We start from the raw sequence: 19,025 nt of genomic DNA, 5'->3' as shown, positions 1-19,025 counted from the left end.
AATGTGGAATAATTATGGCAGGACTTTACATACATAAAGTCTAACCCTTCAGTCTTATTAATGCCAGTAGGATTGTCCAAATAATCTTACTTTCAAATACCTGTAGAATTATCTGGAAGTATACAAAACCATATTAACAGAGTATAATGGAATTTTTATTAATCAATCAGGCGCTCTATCTTATGACCCCTCATTAAATAAATTCCATAATATTTCACAGATTATTAAAAGAATTCCAGATCAAACAGATAAGTGTTTAACTTAGATGTGAAAACAGACTGCAAGTAACATACACTGCAAGTAACAATGGACAGGAGTATATGCTATGGGATAAAAAAATAATCCAGTACAGAACTCTTGCATCAAGGAGAGGGGAGCTACCAAAAAAACACCAGATGCAAGGGTCCCAAGCAGAAGCCAAAGAAAAAGAAAAATGGCATTTACACTTGTACAAAAAAGCAATGGTAGAAATAACAATACATGTATTAATCCTTATCATAAAACCAAAGCCTTCACAACCTCTTCTTGACCTCCTCCTCATGTTACTGTCCCACCAGGTGACTGGATATTACTGTCCCGGGATTTCCCATTTATAAAATTTGAAATATTTTGGATATGTTGTATGATGGAGCATATCCAAATGTTGATTTCTCAGTGTTTTCACAAAGCAAAAATGCTGTTTTCCAAACACTTCAATATATTAGAGTAGTTGTAAGTCATGTTTCAAAATATGTACAGCACGAAATGCAAAGGGGTAGCCAGGAGTTAATGATTTTATACTGACTGTACCAAACATGCTGATGTATGCCTACGTGGTAGAAGTTCCACATATTTGGCTGTTTACATATTTGGTAGTAGCTATCATTCAGAACTGAACTGCAGATCATATACCCTACAGTCATGGTGAAGTGAACAAGTTGCACTTTTTATAAAAAGAGTAATTTCTACAGAAGGAAGGAGAAATAAGGTGTTAGGGCATAAGAATATTGTAGGACCACACAGCTTTTCTGAAATCTGGTATCAGACACCCAAGCAATAGCACAGAAATTTGTGCAACACTTGACCACCTCTTTAGCTTTAGCTAACGATTGAATGCTTTAGCACTCAAAATTGACATATTGAAGTTAAAATATCTTAGAAAGAAAAAGAGAAAGGAAGGGCTTGGACTATAAAACTATCTTAAACATTTTCACATTTCAAAAAGATACATTGTCATTAATAATAAAATAGTATCTCCCTGTCCTATTTTAAATTTAAATGAATTTAGCACACGACTTTAACAAGATAGTAACAGCTACTGTTGATTAGAGGTGTTGTTTCAGTAGTAATGAATGAAGAATATGGAATAAATACATTTAAAAAAAACACACTACAGTACATTTGTAATGAGCAAGTTCAATGTAGCAATTTAGCCCCTATGGGTAAATTAAGTAGCTCCATTAAAATTCAGTAAGCTTTTAACAGTATGCAGATCTGTGAAGACTGTAAGAGCAATGGTGCACCCAATATGAAATTTATATGAGATTTTATTTGTACCATAGTTTTAAACCTCTTCTACTCAGTTTAGAAGCCTTGAAGAGATAAGGTTTTTTGTCTATCTTTATAGTGTATCTTGGTAATATTTGTCTTGAATCCCATGTTAAGTACCTATGCTATGATTCACAATAACCACCAATGTTCAGTAAAACTTTAGCATCACTGACCCTTCCTTTAAAAAAAGTACTAAGTTGTGCATCAGCTATTCCGCATTTGTTTAATGTAGCTACTATGAAAAGAACTACACTGATAAAACAATTAAGCATTGCAAATAGGTGAAAGGTGTTTTAGTAAATGCTTAACATACTTTAAGTTACATGTATGTGCGTCTACAGCTGTATTAATCCTAGCAAATGCACAGTGTTTTCTCTGTCTAATAAAATATTGACTGTTATGTGTTTTCCTTGCAATTCAAAGACAACAAATAATGACAGAAGAGTGGAAAGACTTTCTTTTCTGTTTAGAAATAAAACTATACATTTACTTTCCATGGAAAAGTAATAAATGAGAAGGGAAATAAAATTAAAATCATTGTAATAGTGGTGAGACAGGGGAAGCAGAGTTAGACCAATAAAGAGTTTATTGTCCTCAGGACGTATTATCTGTATCACAACATTTCTAGAACCTCCTTGTTAGTTACTTTTCCCTCTTCTAGTGATTTTAAAATTGCACTTCTCATTTGCATTTTTTTATTTGAGAAGGAAAAACAACTGAACATTAAAAAAAAAAAGTTTCCTCTGAAACCACAGGCAACTGGAAGAGACTTCCTTGTCCTTACGTCTTCTTAGGTTCACGACTCGTTAAAGCAAATTCCCATTTTTCTATGGGGGGGGGGGGAGAGGGGGCTGTGACACAACTTGGCTGCCCAGCTGCCGCACAGCAGACGTTTCGACCCGTGCGCTTTCGCCCGACGACGGTCATAACAGCACCATGTCACAGCAGCGTTTCCATGAACTTCGGAGGAAGTTCGGCGGCGGGGGCGGCCGCCCGGCCCCCGGGGCGGGATCCTGCCCTCTCGGGGACCCTCCCCACGCCGCACGGGGCACCTCGGACCCGCGCGTGTCGCACAGCCGCATCTACCCTCCCCAGCCCGGTCCTTCTCCTCCCGCAACGCAAACTTTCCCCCCGCCCCAAACCGCAGCCGCAGCCCCGACGGGACCCGCCCCCCCCCCGGTCCGCGCCCCGCGGCCCTTCCCCTACCTGCTGCCGCCCGTGTCACCTGTTGCCGGGCTGCCGCCATCCGCGCAGCCCCCCGGCGCCTCCTGCCGCTCCGGCAGCGCCAGGGGCTTCTCGGGCTCCCGGGCGACCTCCATCCCGCCGGGCGCCGCCTCCTCTTCCTCCTCCTCCTCCTCCTCCTCCTCCTCCAGGGACTCCACGTAGAAGACGGTCCGGGGCGGCGGCGGCGGCTGCCCCAGCCCATGCCCCCCGCGGCGGCCGGCGGGCAGCAGCGTCCCGTTGGGCGGGCTGGCTGGGGTGGTGGCGGAGGAGGAGGAGGAGGAGGAGGAGGAGGCAGATTTCTTCCAGAAGGCGCCGCTGCCTCTCTCCTGGCTCTTGAGCAGGCGGCTCTGGCTGGGCCCCCAGTGCTCGAAGCTGCTGTCGGGCGGCAGGCAGCCGCCCCCCGCCGGGCCGCCCGCCGGCGAGGGGTGGCTGAACAGTTTCCAGCGGAGGCGCAGGATGTGCTTCACGTCGAAGTCTTTCCTGCCGGAGCCGGACATGGTGCCGCGGCGGGCAGGGCGCGGGCCGAGGCGGGAGGCGCGGCGGCCAGGCAGGGCCGGGCGGCGGCGAGCCGGGGCGGGCGGCGGTGGCGGGCGGGCGGCCCCGCTCCGGCGGCGGCTCCTCCGGGCAGCGCTGCGCCGCTCGGGCAGGAGGGGCGGTCGGCGGCAGGAGGAGAGAGATGCGCGCACCCACCGGCGCGGAGAGCGAGAGGGCGGACGGAGGGATGGATGGAGTGATGCACAGAGCCGAGAGGAGGCAGAGACGCTCAGGAGGGAAGGGAGAAATGCGAGCGAGAGAGGTGCCCGGAGCTGACGAGGATGGCTCGGTGATCAGTGGAAAGGGGAGGAGAGAGAGGCAGAAATGAGAGACACCTCTCAGGGGAGACAGGCACTTGCGAGGCAAGAGCGGGCGAGAGGAGCTGCGAAGAAGCGCTAATCTGATTAACCGGGGGAAAAGGAGCTACAGCCCGAAGAGGACCCGGCAGGAGCAGCCACACGAGGAGGCAGGTGGCTCTTCCTCAGTCTCTTACAGCTCCGTGACTGAGTGCAGCTAGGGAGGCAAAAGTCACCTGAAAGGCACTTTCCACCTCCCGCCTTGCCATCCCCTTTCTCAGGGGAGTCCCATGCCTGCAGTTATCCGGGATAGCAAAGCCGGAGAGCTGGCACACAGAGAAAGCAGAGGTCCTTTATATATGCTGTACGTAGGAGAGGGGGGTGGAAAAAAAAGCCTGTGAGGCTGTCAAGGTCCTCACTGTACAATTTTCTATCTATCTCAGCGCCTCTCACTAAGCAGCCCCCTCCCCTGCATGTGACGCAGATGTGCACTGAGGCCTTCAGTGTGAAGAGACAGAGGGGAGAAAGAGGTGCCTCAGTCTTCCTCATGCAAGTAAGTCTGCAGGTTCCTAATTGTCTCTCATAGCCCCTCCTCCCCTCTCTTCTCACCTTGTTATTTTGGTTTGGAGACCGCTGTATACTACTGTGAGCAAAATAAAGCAAAACAACAAATGGAGCAGCAGCAGTAAACAAAAGAGCATGAATCATAAGAGTGCAAACTTAATAGACTGCATGCTGGCTGGATGAGGTTACAGGTTAACGATTTATTCCACAAGCTCCATTCATTAGCCTGTTGGCTCAGTGTTGCTGTACCAGTAGAAAGCAGTGGGTAGAGGGACACTGCGTGTCAAACAGAAATAGCACTACACATCTGCTTCTTACCTTTTATATGTGCTCTTAATGCAGTCTGACAGTGCTAAACCCAAGGGAGGCTCCTTCACAACAGAGAAAGCTGCTTAGGAACATCTGCCCGCTTGGGAGGGGTGTCACAAAGAGTACTGTGCATCTGGGACATAATTACGGAATGAACGGCTTCATGGTGAAAAGCTGGAGAGGAAGAGTGTACCCAAAGTATACTGCATATATTATCACCTGCTAGCTGAAAATGCTATCCAGAATGCCTGTAATCCACCTGTGCCTCAGAAAACAGTATTTTAGAATAAGATCTTTCCTTAGAAAATGATGAAAAAGACACTGTTTTCCATAGGGTATTCCCTGCTTTGGCCAGCTTTACCCCTGCACTCGTGAGCTGTCAAAAGTTTGTTACTCTAGCCCTTGGTGAATGCGAGAAGAAAAAGTTAAAGGAATTATTTCCCTCAAGCTGGAATATTTTAACTCCTCATTCATGAAACACTATAGCTTGAACAATCCTCCAGGGAAACACAGAAGTCATACGTGAGTCAACAATTTTAGTGCTATTTCGTTTAATTTATCACTGAAATAGTACTTCTAGTTACAAGCCAATATTAGGGTTTGTGCTGTACCTTTGATAAAGTCCTGGATGTAACAGAACAAGAAATTCAGGATATAAAGTCCTACTTTCAAGGAAGGGAAAATTGCTACTGTGCATTTTAAATATTGATTTATGCCACAACAGCTGGACTGCAAACTCCCTAGTGCCTCAATTTTGCTCTTGGTATTCATTGCTAAAAAAAGACAAAAGGCCTTCTAAAGCAAACAGAAGAGACAGTTCATTTTTATCTAGGAGCCGGTCTAAGTGAGTGTGTCCTATCTGGGAGAAGAGCAGGAAGAAAAGCAGAAAAATCTTCAGGTTCTGTAGGACAGATGAAACTTTTATCATTTTAGAGACTTCAGAAATGTGTACCCTATGACATTATATGGGAAAGCATCTGTATTGAGCCCTGATTATTTACTGCCCGGTTGCAAGCTCTCAAGGCTGTAGGTAGGTACCTGCAAAATAGCTTTGGTCAATGAGTACAGTGATAGACAATGTGTTATTTTTTTCTGTATTTAATACTTTTTAATTGATTGGGAAACTTAAGGATTATTTGGAAGCTGAGGAGGATAGAATATCTTCCTTGGTGTATTATAACTCAGACATTTTAAAATCTGAACTGATATTTCAGTTGATTATTTAATGTGAATACTTGATGGATTTTTAGTTATTTTCATTTTAATTATGTTGAATAGCTTTTTTAATATGATTTTTGTTACTTAGAGAAATATAACAGACAATGCATTGTAACAAAACTGTTTTTCCAAATATATTTCAGAAGTCACTCGCTGAATCACTAAGCATCACCCAACAAAGCAGTATAGCTTTTTATCAGCTTTTCAATACAAATTGGCAAGCAATTATAAAGAAAAAATTAAAAAATGATTTTAGGCTATGACTTTGTTATTTAGACTTTGTTATTTCGGGTATGTCAGTAACTGAAATACAGTTTTGGATTTTTTAAAAAAAATAAAGGCTCTACTCTTCAATATTTCTTCGAGAGGTTTGCATGTGCATTTTAACATTGCTTGATCTCTTCACATTTGAGAACATAAACATTTTTTGCAACTAAGAGGTGTATTAGCTTTGGTATCACTAATTGATTTTTGACCAGCATCTTATTATTTCATAAATGAAGAGGGATGAACACATCTCTATCATATAAATGAAATTCGGAAAACTCTTATGGGCTTCTGGGTTATATCACATTCACAAGTATAAATAAGATATTTTGTAAATATGCAGTAAGCAAGAGCTACATCGAAACAAGCTGCCTCAGAGAAGTAGCTGTTGTTACTACATGTAGTTTATGAATAAATTGATTTCCCTGGCATGAAGTGAAAAGACGAAACAGTTTATTTTACTTAGGTTTTCAGACATTCTTACCTTCATGTTTCCCTGCAACACACCTGATATATGCCACTTACGCAAAGGACAAATTCTGGATTATTGTATGGCAAGATAAACAGATTTTTTTTATTGAACAATATGTTTCTGAACTAGCTCACTTCTTGTAGTTTCTCCAGATTATTCATAAACTCACAGATCTTGAATAGTTTTCCAGATTTTGCTTGAAAGTATCTGTGGTTCTTTTCGCTTTATGTATTAGTTAGACAGATGAAAATGGTTAATCTTTAGGTCAGGTTCTTGACCCTTTTTCTTTGTATTTTTTATCTTTCTAATGCTCTGCAAATGATTTAAGTTCATATAGTCCTGTGAATGATTAAAGAAATCATGCTTCTGCTTGCAGGAAAGTATGCCTAAGTATATATATCCTTTTAATAAGTCCTCCAAATAGTTGAAAGTGCTCCCAAAGAAAAGGATCTTGTGGCAAGCCTCCAACCTGGTCAGATTTGATTAACTTTTTTTTTCTCTTTTTTCTTTTTTTCTTTTTCTTCTGGAACGTCTTTCCGTTAAAAAGCTCCTTGATGGGCAGTTGCTTAATTTCAGGTTTCGAATGTTTCAGGTTAAGCTGTTTACATGTTGTACACTGTACCTCAAAGAGTATTGGTAGATAAGGAATAAAGATAAGTTGCAGTAGCGGTTGCTCAAACAAGTAATGGACTCCGAGGAAGGAACCATCCTACAAAGTGATGTGCTGACAGTAATGTATACCCTTAAACCCTTAAGGTTATGAATAGTCATATTCTGTGTGAGAGTTCACATTACGTTTAGATGAAGTCCAGGGACATATATATATCGAGTGAGGCTGAAGGTGATGAGTACGCACATTACTGTGGACCAATCTTTATTAATAAGAAAGAGAATATACCTCTCAGCAAACTAACAGTATAAGTGATATTTTTGTCATTGAATTTCAACAGGGACTATCATGTATTTTTAATCCAGAAGACACTAAATCTTTCTGAACAAAAGCAGAAAAAGAAAGATGAGACATCACTGTTTTGTTGAGAATAAGGAAGATACTAGAAGGAATGGTTTTAAAACAAGTCCCACATGAATAAAAACTTGCACTTCAGTTATGAAGAAGCTGATGTTGCAGATGGTTAATTATGCATTCAGAAGCTAGAACCTGAGGATCTTAAAAAGATCCTATGAAACAGATCTAGAGAAGACTCAAGCTACAGAAAATAGAGGAAGAAATTGTTGGGACTGGACATACCACGGAGAGATAAAAAGTTACTGAAAAAAATAATGTGTTAGATTTATTCTTTAAAATTTTGTAACGTGAAGCATTTGAACAAGCTTTATGAAATGTAGATATATTCTGAAACAGAAGAGATATGTAAAATGTGAAACACTAGGGAAAGGTTGTAATATTAGGAAACTAAACATTAAACAGTATAAGAAATTGATCTCGTAACTATTTTATGCTCAATCTATGCATTTAATGCTGTGGAAATGCTGTGGGTCAAGAAGGGGGGGGCTTCAAATTGTTGAGCATTTTTTCTTATGAAATATTATAAAAATGTATATAGATATGTCTAAATAACAGCAAAATAACCACAATTATTAATGATAATTATTTTCTAATAACAATAAAAAAAAAAATAATAATAATAATAATAATAATAATAATAATAATAATAATGATAATATGTGCACCAGAATTCAGTCATGTGTCAACTCTTGTATTGTTTTTTTGTGGTGAGTTTTCAGCTGAGTTTACACTTGTGAGAACGGATTTGCCATTGGATAAGCTGAAGTTAAATTAAGTTATTTTGCAAAAGTTAAGTTAGTTATCACAGCATAGGACAGATGTCTGTAGGTGTGGTCACATGACCAGCTACATTTATTGTAGATGTGTAATAAAAAATTACTTCTCCATAGTTGTTGTTTTCTACCTGCTTAGTAATGCTGAGTACAATAAGATATATAAATTGCCCCTTTGATTAGATTTTTTTGCCCAGTTGATTTGAACAAATGTCTTTTATCCTATATTGGCGGAGCCTGGAAGTGCACACATGATCACTTATATTAACTCTAGGTAGACAGTCACTTCTTAAACCATTTTGTTATGATCACAAGCAGTTGTATAAATACACCCTAAAGCAATTTTCATATGGTCAGAGAATTCAGTTAAGAATGAGTAAATGCTACGTGATTTGCCATAGATTAAGATTTACAAGGAAGCTAAGGCTAGAGAACATAAATATTATGAAACTGGAGAAATAATTATTACATTTGGAAAAGTAATATAGTACATTTCCTTAAGGCAGGAAAATTAAAGAGTAGTAAGATTCTTCAATATCAAAATTAGTTCCCAGTTTCTCTACTTTCAATGGTTGTCAGCTGTTTTTTCTTGAGGAATGCATAGTTTGTACCAGTGTTTCCCAAGCCTACTCTAATTACCTTTATTTGAAAAAAAAGCTAGTGTCTTATTTCCAAAATTATGGTCCAGAGAAACAGCTGAACTAGAACTAGTACAGGTTTGGCAGCGCACATGCCTTTATGCTCCCAGTCCACAGTCCACGTAGCATGTCCTTAGACCTTACCATTTGGAAGCGACTAATCTGTACCATCTGATAATTCATATGGAAGCTGTTACTATTTTAGGTGATGGCATTTCAATACTTCATTAAAATGTTGTTTTGCTTTGTTTTAACTTTAATACTTTTGGCAGTGCTTTTGCGAATATCTTATCTTTCGCACTTCTGTTGTGTGGAGGTCCTGCGATGCAAAGAGAACAGCATGTTTTTTTCTTAGCTAGATCGAGTAATAGGCACTGACATTTTTTCTGTTACTTAGAACCTTCTTAGAACTGTCTTGCTTTCATGTTTTGTTTCGTATTATATATTAGCTAAATCACAGCAATGGAGATGCATTCATTTTGCAAAATGGGCTACACAGGAAGAAGTGTGTAGGTAGTATCACTAAACATGCACTACTAAATTAAATTAGACTAAGCTAAACAGAGCCAGTGGAACTGGCATGAGATGGCCCATACTAATAAAGTGTTACAACATTCACTAAGATGGTGTTGGACTGTACAAAGTAGCATTTTCACTAACTAGTTCAGGAATTAGCATAAGTGAGGGAACATGATTTAACAGGCACTTTGGATATGGCCACTGTTTTAGAGGATAAGAGTATTTAGCCACATGGATGCAAATTGTGCCATGCCGTTTGGCCTGAGTCCGAGAGCTGACAAGAACAGAGAACAGGCATTGGGAGGTTGTTTACTGTTCTAGACACAAGCGTATTATGCTTATATTTCGGCTTATATAGGTTCTTTTGAAGTTAAAACAAACAAAACAAAATGCAGAGGTTTTGCAGCTTTTAAAGCCTTCCAGTATCAGTTAGGATAAAAATCAGTTAGCATAAAAGCAGACTTTGAAATGCCACACAGTTGGAGGCGTTATCTTTCCGGTAACTTTTCATCCAAGTCCTACTTTGAATAAGCAGTCATCTTAATGAATGTCAGAAGACACTGGGACGTAGTAAAGGAAATTACAGGTGAGTCATCAAATATGAAGGAAAGAAGTTGGCTGATGGAGATGAAAGAATAAGCATGTTTTGTTTGGTGTTCATCCACAAGTGATATTAGGTATTTTCTAATGTCTCTCTGTGTATAGATTGTTTTAAAAGGAATGCTTCTTTTTTATAATGTGATTCAAAATTATTTTTCTTGTTAATTGTATATATTTTATATAGTAAATATATATTTATATATTTACATATATTATTTTATATATATTTATTATATATCTGGTTTATTTCCTGTTTTACGTACTATTTACCTACAGTGGTGATGAAGAACATAGTTTTAAAAACTCAAAATGCTTTTCCTAAATTAAAGGATATCAGATGATGTTTTTGTATAGAATCTTATCTGAAAATATTATTTATCTTATAAATGACAGCCTTTGTGATCACAATAGAAAAGATGCCTTATAAAATTCAACTGTACTGCCTTACATACGGGCAGTTTCATTTTGAGACATAAATAGATGTATAGCATGTTGTTGAGGTCAGCACTTGTAATAACATTTTTAGGGGGCAGAAATTGAAGTTTTGCTATTTTGTAAGCAAAACAAAGAACAAAATACAGTCATCTGACAGTTTATTATTGTTCTATGCATTTCTAAATGCATATTTCCGTCCTGCAGCCTACAATTAAAGTAAAACATTTTGAAGTACAGAAGAGCAATTAACTTATATTTATTTGTTAAAAATGAACTTATTTTTTTCTTTCAAGTTGAAAAGCATAAGGAAAAATGCTATAATTAAGCTGCATGAAGATAAAATAAAATAATGTAGGAAATTTTATACATCTCACGCACACAGAATAACTTAAGAAATAAATCATGTGGCCCTTTAAACGCTGTTACAGAAACTGCATTCTAAAACGAGCAACTTAGGATGATGGTGATCTCTTCTCACTGTTTCTCAGACTCTCATAACCCTTTGGGTATAGCTTCCTGTCCATACTGTTTTCATACTTTATGGATACCAGGAATTAGAAGACAAGCATTTCTCAATTTTCAGGCATGTCTGATGGGATGTTAGATATGTCCTAACAGAGGCGTATTCTAGCATCTGGAGTGTTGCTTAGCAGTAGTCTTCAGCTGCCATCTGCTTCCTTTGTTTTCTGTTTGTTTACAGTAGACAAATCCTAGACTATAGAGAATTTTGCACTTCCAATTTAGGAAGTTATGGTTTTTAATCTTGAAAAGTAAACTTTCCAGTTGTGGTTGATGTGCTTATTGCTTCTACCACTGCTTTACGTGAGTTAGGTTAGTAGGAAATTTTACATTGCAGAGCCATTGACGCTGCTGCATTGACCTGAGGAAATGGTGGATGGTTGGACAGCTTCTGAATTCATGATTAAATAAAGGAATTTTCTGTTCTGGGAGACCTAACAATGGAAATTCTTATACAGTAATGTATACAGTAATGGATATCTCTAAACACTATTTTAATTTGCAAATGACTGTTAATAATGCTGAAGTCTTTATTTACTGTGCGTATGATTGATTTATGTCTTGGCATACCACAATCCTATAAGTCATTCAAAACTTGAAGTTACATTTCCTGCAGGTCTATGTTATTTGTTGAAGGGAATTCATCATCACATAGTATAAGGCAATGATTTCGTAAGCTCTTGTAGGTTTTTATTGTCCTTTCTATCAAATGGGAAAGATGGAGCTTTGTTTATGATGATGTATACATACGATAATTCATTTTTTATGTTCAGTATCTGACCAAATGAAAAACAGATATTGGTGAATGTTTGTTTAATCTGCTTATTCACACTTTTAATTGAACTAAGCGTTCCAACAAGTATACTGCTTTTTTTTCCTTGAAAAAAAGTTTTGTAATTTAAATGAGATTATTTTAATTGCTTGAACAATTTAAGAGTATAGTTTTCTAACTAAATGCCATGGCAGTTACAAAAACAGGTGTTAACATTACAGTTTAAGATCACAGATTGCCTGAAATTTACTCTAACTGCAAAAGCAGTTAAGGGTGTGGACACTGTATTTTTTTCCTATTTTATAGTATTATATGTTGGTGAATTGCATACCTATAACTGTCCTTGTATGCAGAATGATTTTCCTAATTATTGTGATTTCTCCAATTTTACCTCATTAACTACACTATATTTTTAATCCCATGGCCACAATCTTTTATACTGGCATAATGTCATAGATTTCCAGTGTAATGAGGCTATAATTTCTTCCATAGCAAATATGTTCTAATTGCACATTTTGACATAGTCACTTATCAGTAAAAGTCTATAGATACACAGAAAAATTGAGATCAACCTCAAACATTGTTTTAATCTAATCCTTTCTCCTCAAAGCTGAACCCATTATAACTATTTCTGAAAGATGCTTTCTCTTTTATTCTTTAGAAAATGTGTATGATAGAAAGTCCACAGTTTTCCTAAGTAATGTAGTCCGGTACTTAACAACCATAACAGTTAAAGATCTTTTAATAATATATCATCATATAGCAACTTAGGTAGGAAAGTACCTAAGGAAGGGTAGGCCATTTGGTGCAACCTCCTGCTCAAAGTGGGGCTAACTTTAGAGTGAGATCTGATTGCATGGGACCTTGTCCAAATAAGTATTGAAGTACGAAGACTCCACAGCCTCTCTAGGCAACCTGTTCCAGTGCTTAAACACTCCTATTGTTGAAGATTTTTTTCCGTATGTCCAATGGAAATTTCCCTTGCTACAACTTGTGACTGTTCCTCATCTTTTCACTGTACATCTCTGAGAACAGTCTGGCTCTGTCTTTTCTATAAGCCACTTCTGGGTAGTGGAAGACTGCAATCAGATTTTCCCTTAGCCTTATCTTCTTAAGAAGGAACAAGCCCTCAACCTCTCTACATCATGTGCTCCAGCCTGCTAAACATCATAGTGGCCCTCCATTCGACTCTCTCTGGTTTAAATATATATCTTTAATACTCAAGCCAGTATTGTAGGATGAGACCTCATAAGTGTTGAAAAAAGGGGAGTAATCACTTCCCTTGACCTGCAGACTGTACTCTTGCTAATGCAGCCCCAAATGTGGTTATTATTCACTGTTGCAAGGACACACTGCTTATTCACGTTTCCCTTGTTGTCTTCTAGGACCTCCATATCCTTTCCTGCAGGGCTGTTTTCTACTTAGTCAATCACCACTCTGTATTGATGCATGTTGTTCTTTCCCCACATATGTGTTTGTGTGTCCATCTGTACATATGTGTATATATGTGTGTATATTGCTTCAAGTTAAGTTTAGTATTTTTTTTCTGAGTTCACAGTGGAGAAAAATTAATTCTGTGCAGCAATCCTCCATACATTTACAGACCCCTTTTAGGTATTCCTTATCTTCACTCTCTTCACAGAAAAAATGCCATTCTTTTCAGTTGAAAACCTCAGTTTCTCAGAGGTAATATTCTCAAGACATAATAGCTCTTACTGTTCTCTAACTTTCTCCAAATAAACTGCATCTTTCCTGAATAGCATTGTCCAGAAGTGTACACAGGAATGAAAGCTTGCCAGTACTAAGAAAAGCTGAAGGATTATTGTGTGTTTTATATGTAGAACCTCTGCTTACATATCCCAGTATATTTGCCTTCATTTCCCTTATATGCACTTATGTTTAGTTTCTGATCCTTTATAAGCCCTAAATCTTTTTTGATGGAACTACGGCTTGGACAATGTGGGCATACATATCTGTGTCTTAAGGATTCAAAGTTTGTTGTTGAAAAGTTTATATAAAAATTGCATGTGGCTAAAATGGGGAGGTGAGGTGTTGTTAACTTTGAGTTTAGCGATTGGATTGCTACAGTATATAACTAACAAGATGATTGGTATAATTAACAAATAAGATTAGTAATTAGGCATCTGTGATGGCCAGAGCATATGTCCAGCTATCCACTCCGGTGGGAGTTATAGAAGCGCAGAGCAGTATTTTTGGATTTACCTGATCTTAAGTAGGAAGAAACCTCTAGAAAAGCAATCCTGCAATTTCTGATGAGGTAAAACAGGCTCTGTGATAAAGGAAATCCTGATCGATCAAATCTTTTTGGGTAACCTTTTGGGTAATTGCTGTTTTATTTGCCCTAAACCCTTGCACGTTTTGTTTTGGGAATCAGGCTGTAGTCTATTCTATCTTGAAGCAGAAAGGCATCTACCACAATTTTTAAGAGGGGGTAACAACAATCTTTCATCTTCTCTTAAGCTTCAAAGGTATTACTGTCAGCTGTCCTGTTTCTTGTTTTATTTAAAAAATTAACAACTTCATTTTCTCAAGATCGTTTTAATTGTAATGTGGTCTCCAAAGCCTTGTTCAGTCTGGCATGATCTGCAAATCGACTGATGTACTCTATTTTCTGTTATATAAACCAACGAAAAATATATTGAATAATACAGAAGTAAAGACAGACCCTTATGTAACCCTACTGAGAAAATATTTGTTTTTACTGTGAGCAATAACAGCTCTGAGTACAGTTTTCCAACCAGTTATGCACTGACCTTGAAGTAGTTTTTTTTTATTCACTGTGTTTTCTTAGATTGCTTAAGAAAATAGTATGTAAATCAGTACCAGACAACCTCTGAAATAGCTATTATGTCTAATGTATTAATGAGACCTGGTACCTTGTTGAAGGAAATTTTGTTCTTATGTCATGATTTGTTGGATGACAATTAACACCTTTCAGTCTTCCATATCTTCACTCTAACATATTTTTCACCAATTGGAGTTAACTGTTAAGCTAAGAATTAAGTTAACTGTGGCCTTAAAAAAAAGAGAGAGAGAGAGAGTGCTTGCTCCTCTCTAATCGTTTGGAAGATCATCTATTCTCTATGCATTCTCAAAGAAAATGCTAGCATGAGATTTCCTTAGCCATTTTTCTAAGTACTCTGCAGAAAATTTCATCAGACCTGGTGAAATTTCATCTGACTTATCTAGCTAATTTTTTTCCTATTCTGTCTCAGTGTCTTTAGCACTTACTATGTCTGTGAGCTATCCATTCTTGATTAATCTCCTTAATGGAAATTGAAGCAAGAGAGGTGCAAACACTTCCTTCCCCAGCATCATCTGTCAATAGTGTTTGGTGCCCCTTAAGTAATGACTGAACTCTTTCTCAAAATCACAGAATATTTGGGATTGGGAGGGACCTATGGAGATCATCTCATCCAACCCCCCTGCTCAACTAGGGTCAGCTACAGCAGCTCCATGTCTAGTCAGGTTCTGAATATCTCCAAGGATGGAGACTCCACAACCTCTCCGGGAAGCCCGTTTTAATGTTCAACCACCCTCACAATAAAGACATGTTTTCTTATGTTTGAGTGGCATTCTTGTGTTTCAGTTTGTGCCCGCTGCTTATTGTTCTGTCTCTGGGCACCACTGAGAGGAGTCTAACTCCATCTTCTTGACACTATCCGATATTTATAAACACTGATAAGATCCCCCGAGCCCCTGTTCAACTTGTCTGCTAGGAACCCCAGGGCCTTCTCTGCAAAGCTGCTCTCCAACTACTTGGTCTCCAGCCTGCACTGGTACACGAGGATATTCCTCCCTAGGCACAGGACCCTGCACTTCCCTTTGCTGAATTTCATGAGGTTCCTCCCTGCCTATTTCCTTGCCTGCCGAGGACCCTGAATGGCAGCACAACCATCGGGCATATCAGCCACTCCTCCCAGTTTTGTATTATCTGCAAACTTCTAGTGGGTGCATTCAGGACCATCATCCTGATCATCATTAATGTGTTTTTTTTTTTTTTTTTTGTATCAGGTATTTGAAAGCTAATACTTATGTTTAGCTGTACACAGAAGGTAATTTTGAAGAAATAACATGCATAGTTCATCCATTTTATTCGATCTTGGAAGTACAATCTCTGAAAATAGACAGATAAATATCATTACTTAATCAGCACTACTGACACTCATAGAACCACTCGTGATTTTTTTAATCATTTCTGACCAGCACAGTAGTTTTCAAGAAAAATAATGATATTGCTTTCTTAAAGCTATAATTCTAAACTTTGGTCAAGACTTTTCTGGAAAATGAAATTTCTAAATTAGCAAGCCTCTAATGTTTTGCTAACTATGAAAACAAGCTGATTATTTTGTCTTTTCATATTCTTTTCATTCAGGTTTAATGCTAAATCTGAATTTATGGTAATGTTCAAGAGCTGTATTTTAGATGATATTCTGAGTTTAAGGTTCACAGTGTACAAAATATTAACAAAATTATAAATTTGAGAAAAGCTGTTTGATGTTATATTGTGGTAGCTCATCACTCATCCATTTATCCTGGACGTCTAGGCACTCACCCATCTGCTTTTCAACTTTTTCTAAACGTAATTTTATTTTTACCACTACTTACTCAGAGAAAGATAGGCTTTACTATCCCAAATTTATAAATGACACATAAACTAAAATGGAAAAAGGTGGCTGGCAAAGAAATTGACATTTTAGCTCTTTGTGAGGACACTCTTCTTTTAAACTAGTTTAGCATACAAATTTATGTTACAAAGTGGGAAGTATTATGGGAACTATTGTGTAGACTTTGTTCACACTTATGTAAATTTATGTGAAAATATATGAAAGTCAGTATATAATGCTGACATACACATGCTTAAAAATATAAATTGAAAGAAAATTAACCACATATAGATATCCCTCTTTTGATAGTATTGTAGATGACATCAGGTATACCATAGACATTCTGAGTAATTCAAAGAATAATAAAAAAAAAGTAACAAGCCTATATAAGTATGAAGGCTGCAGCGTGTTACAATGGTATTCTTTTGAAAAATGTTACTGAGTGGTATTAAATCAGTTTTCTTTAATATTTTCTTAATAATGTAATAGCAAACAAGTTTATGAAATGAGTTTAGTAAGGTATAAAATCACAGTTCAAACAAAATCAATTATGCTAGGATTATTTGATTTTCACTTTATTTCACATACAACTGAACAAACTGCAACCTAAAACAAAACAGAAATGTACTCAAAATTGTTCCGAATCAAAATCTGTCAGTATGCCTCTCACCTATATGCAAGAATTTGGACTTAAATTCCATTTCATTTGGGCTTCTTTTATCATACACAAAGAGCTTGTAACTAAGATATGCCTAACTTGGGAGTGGGAAGCAATTATTTGTTGGCTAATGCATATGAGCTACTATGCTAAACATTAATATGCTTGCCTTCCCTAACGATTGCTCCCTGATGAGTCTTGGTTGGCTGGGCAGTTAGCAGTCAGATGGGGAAGAGTCAGTCTCCTTATTCCTTGGAACAGGCTGATCCTTGATGTTGCTGAATTGCTGTCTTCTGATCCTCTGCTTTTTTCTTAATATTTTGTACCTTTTCATGTTAGCATTTTTCATATTGAATCTTTGACCTGTTAATTATCTCTATCCCAATAGCTGCACTTTCTGTTTTCCTTTCTCTCTCTCAATCTCTATTTATTTATTTATTTAGTTATTTATTAAACTTACATGGGTTTAGACCACTTGCTGTCTCACACTTAAACAGTCATTTTCTCAGTGAAACTGGGCCAAAGTCAGACAGCTGCGCTGCACAAAACTAAGCCTGGGATCACAGACAGCTGAACCCATTGGCCCAGGATTACAGTAGTGTACTGTAATTTGTTTTGTGTATATTTGCATAGGAAATATCAATCTTATTGTATCAAAAATTGTAATAATTGCCAACGAAGATAATTAGACATAACATTTGGAGACGACAGCTGCCTATTGACATTCGCAAGAGACCACGAGATAACTTAGGCACTATAGGAGCTCTGACTCACAAAGCACATAACATTTAATCATAAATTTGATCTCTTTGTTAAGAAGATTCTATGTTATTCTTGAATAAACTAGCTTGTATACCTCTTAATATTTATTTAGTAAAATCTGCATCAAAAAATCGAATCTGGATTCCTCATATACTTGAAACTTTCTTGAATATCATTTATCTCTTGGCAATAGAAAAATGTATTCCCATTAAATTTGTATCAAATACTATCTTGAATAAATGTAAATTAGCATTCATTAACATTTGGCAATAAACATTTCCTGGGAAACACTCCTGTATGGCATTCATTTTTATTCACATAAATGGCATGGAAATGTATTTGCATCGCGTTTTTCATTTCAAAACAATTTACAAGCAAGGTGATGAAGATCCAGAAAATAACTTAAATATTGCAACCCCTATTTTAGATATCAAAGTTCCAATATTTAAATTTTAAGGATGAATTATGCATCTCAGTTACATCTATAGTATATAAAATATATCACATGGTTGAAGGGAAGGACTCCTACCCACAAGAGCTAGTATACCTGTTGCCAGAAAAATCTGAAGATAGTAGAAATATTAAATAATAGTAGGTAAATTGATGAAAGAAATAAAGAAATAACACAACTCAGGAAAAATAGGATTTATCTGAAACTATTATCTACAAGAGTTGAAGTAGATTGAGATAGAGATGATTTAGGCATCTTCATGAAAGATTATTTCAGAGCTGAAGGCCCTGTAAATATGGTTTTGACCAAATGATAGTAGACTTTATGCTACAAAGATATGCCACATTTTTTTAAAAACTGATTCAAAAATATCTGGGATTTTTATGTCCATAAGAACATAAATGCAGAACTCATAGCTTGATAGAATATGTTGAAAGTAGGAAAGACATTATTCACATGTAAATCCAGGTCTTATTTTATTGATTCCTATTTTTTTCCATATAAATTCAAAAAAGACTTTCCTTTTTAAACAAAAGGAAACTAAAGAGTTGAACAAGGCACTTTTACAGGAAAAGCAGTTGTTTTGAGAAGCATTGCTTACTAAGAATGTGTTCCAAGATACATCCACTCACACACTCTTCCATGACAGCAGTAACAGACCACAGAATATCAAATTCCTGGCTTTTTGAAAAGAGAAGAGACCATTCCAAAGATACCTTTGGAAAAAATCTTACTACATCAAAATCAATGAAATATAGCTATTTTTATGAACGTGACCCATCCTCAATAGGAAATAGAAACTAATAATGGATAGATAAGTGGGTGCTTT

At 37.6% G+C, this 19,025-nt stretch overlaps 2 protein-coding genes across 4 annotated transcripts in view; one reads left to right on the top strand and one right to left on the bottom strand.

The window, feature by feature from the left end:
* KLHL1 (kelch like family member 1) overlaps positions 1-3,251 on the bottom strand; it is a 258,070-nt gene extending 254,819 nt beyond the window's left edge. The window contains exon 1 of the mRNA XM_068929677.1: positions 2,737-3,251. Within this exon, the coding sequence (XP_068785778.1) occupies positions 2,737-3,251 (515 nt within the window). The remainder of the gene's footprint in view (positions 1-2,736) is intronic.
* The window catches only part of LOC138065570 (uncharacterized), a 28,576-nt gene continuing 12,453 nt past the window's right edge, over positions 2,903-19,025 (top strand). Inside the window, exons 1-4 of one of the 3 annotated variants that reach the window (XR_011138592.1) lie at positions 2,903-3,252; positions 4,028-4,137; positions 4,491-5,487; positions 7,365-7,920. Coding sequence is in view for 1 of the 3 variants with exons in the window: in XM_068929678.1 (XP_068785779.1) it covers positions 4,069-4,137 (69 nt within the window). In the remaining 2 variants the exon portion in view is untranslated. Of the gene's footprint in view, positions 3,253-3,414; positions 4,138-4,490; positions 7,921-19,025 lie in introns of those variants that run through there. The other 2 variants (XR_011138591.1, XM_068929678.1) reach the window with 2 other exon arrangements.

Source organism: Struthio camelus, chromosome 1 (genome assembly GCF_040807025.1).
Source record: "Struthio camelus isolate bStrCam1 chromosome 1, bStrCam1.hap1, whole genome shotgun sequence".
NCBI lineage: Eukaryota > Metazoa > Chordata > Aves > Struthioniformes > Struthionidae > Struthio > Struthio camelus.
This window is presented reverse-complemented; position numbering and strand designations above follow the sequence as displayed.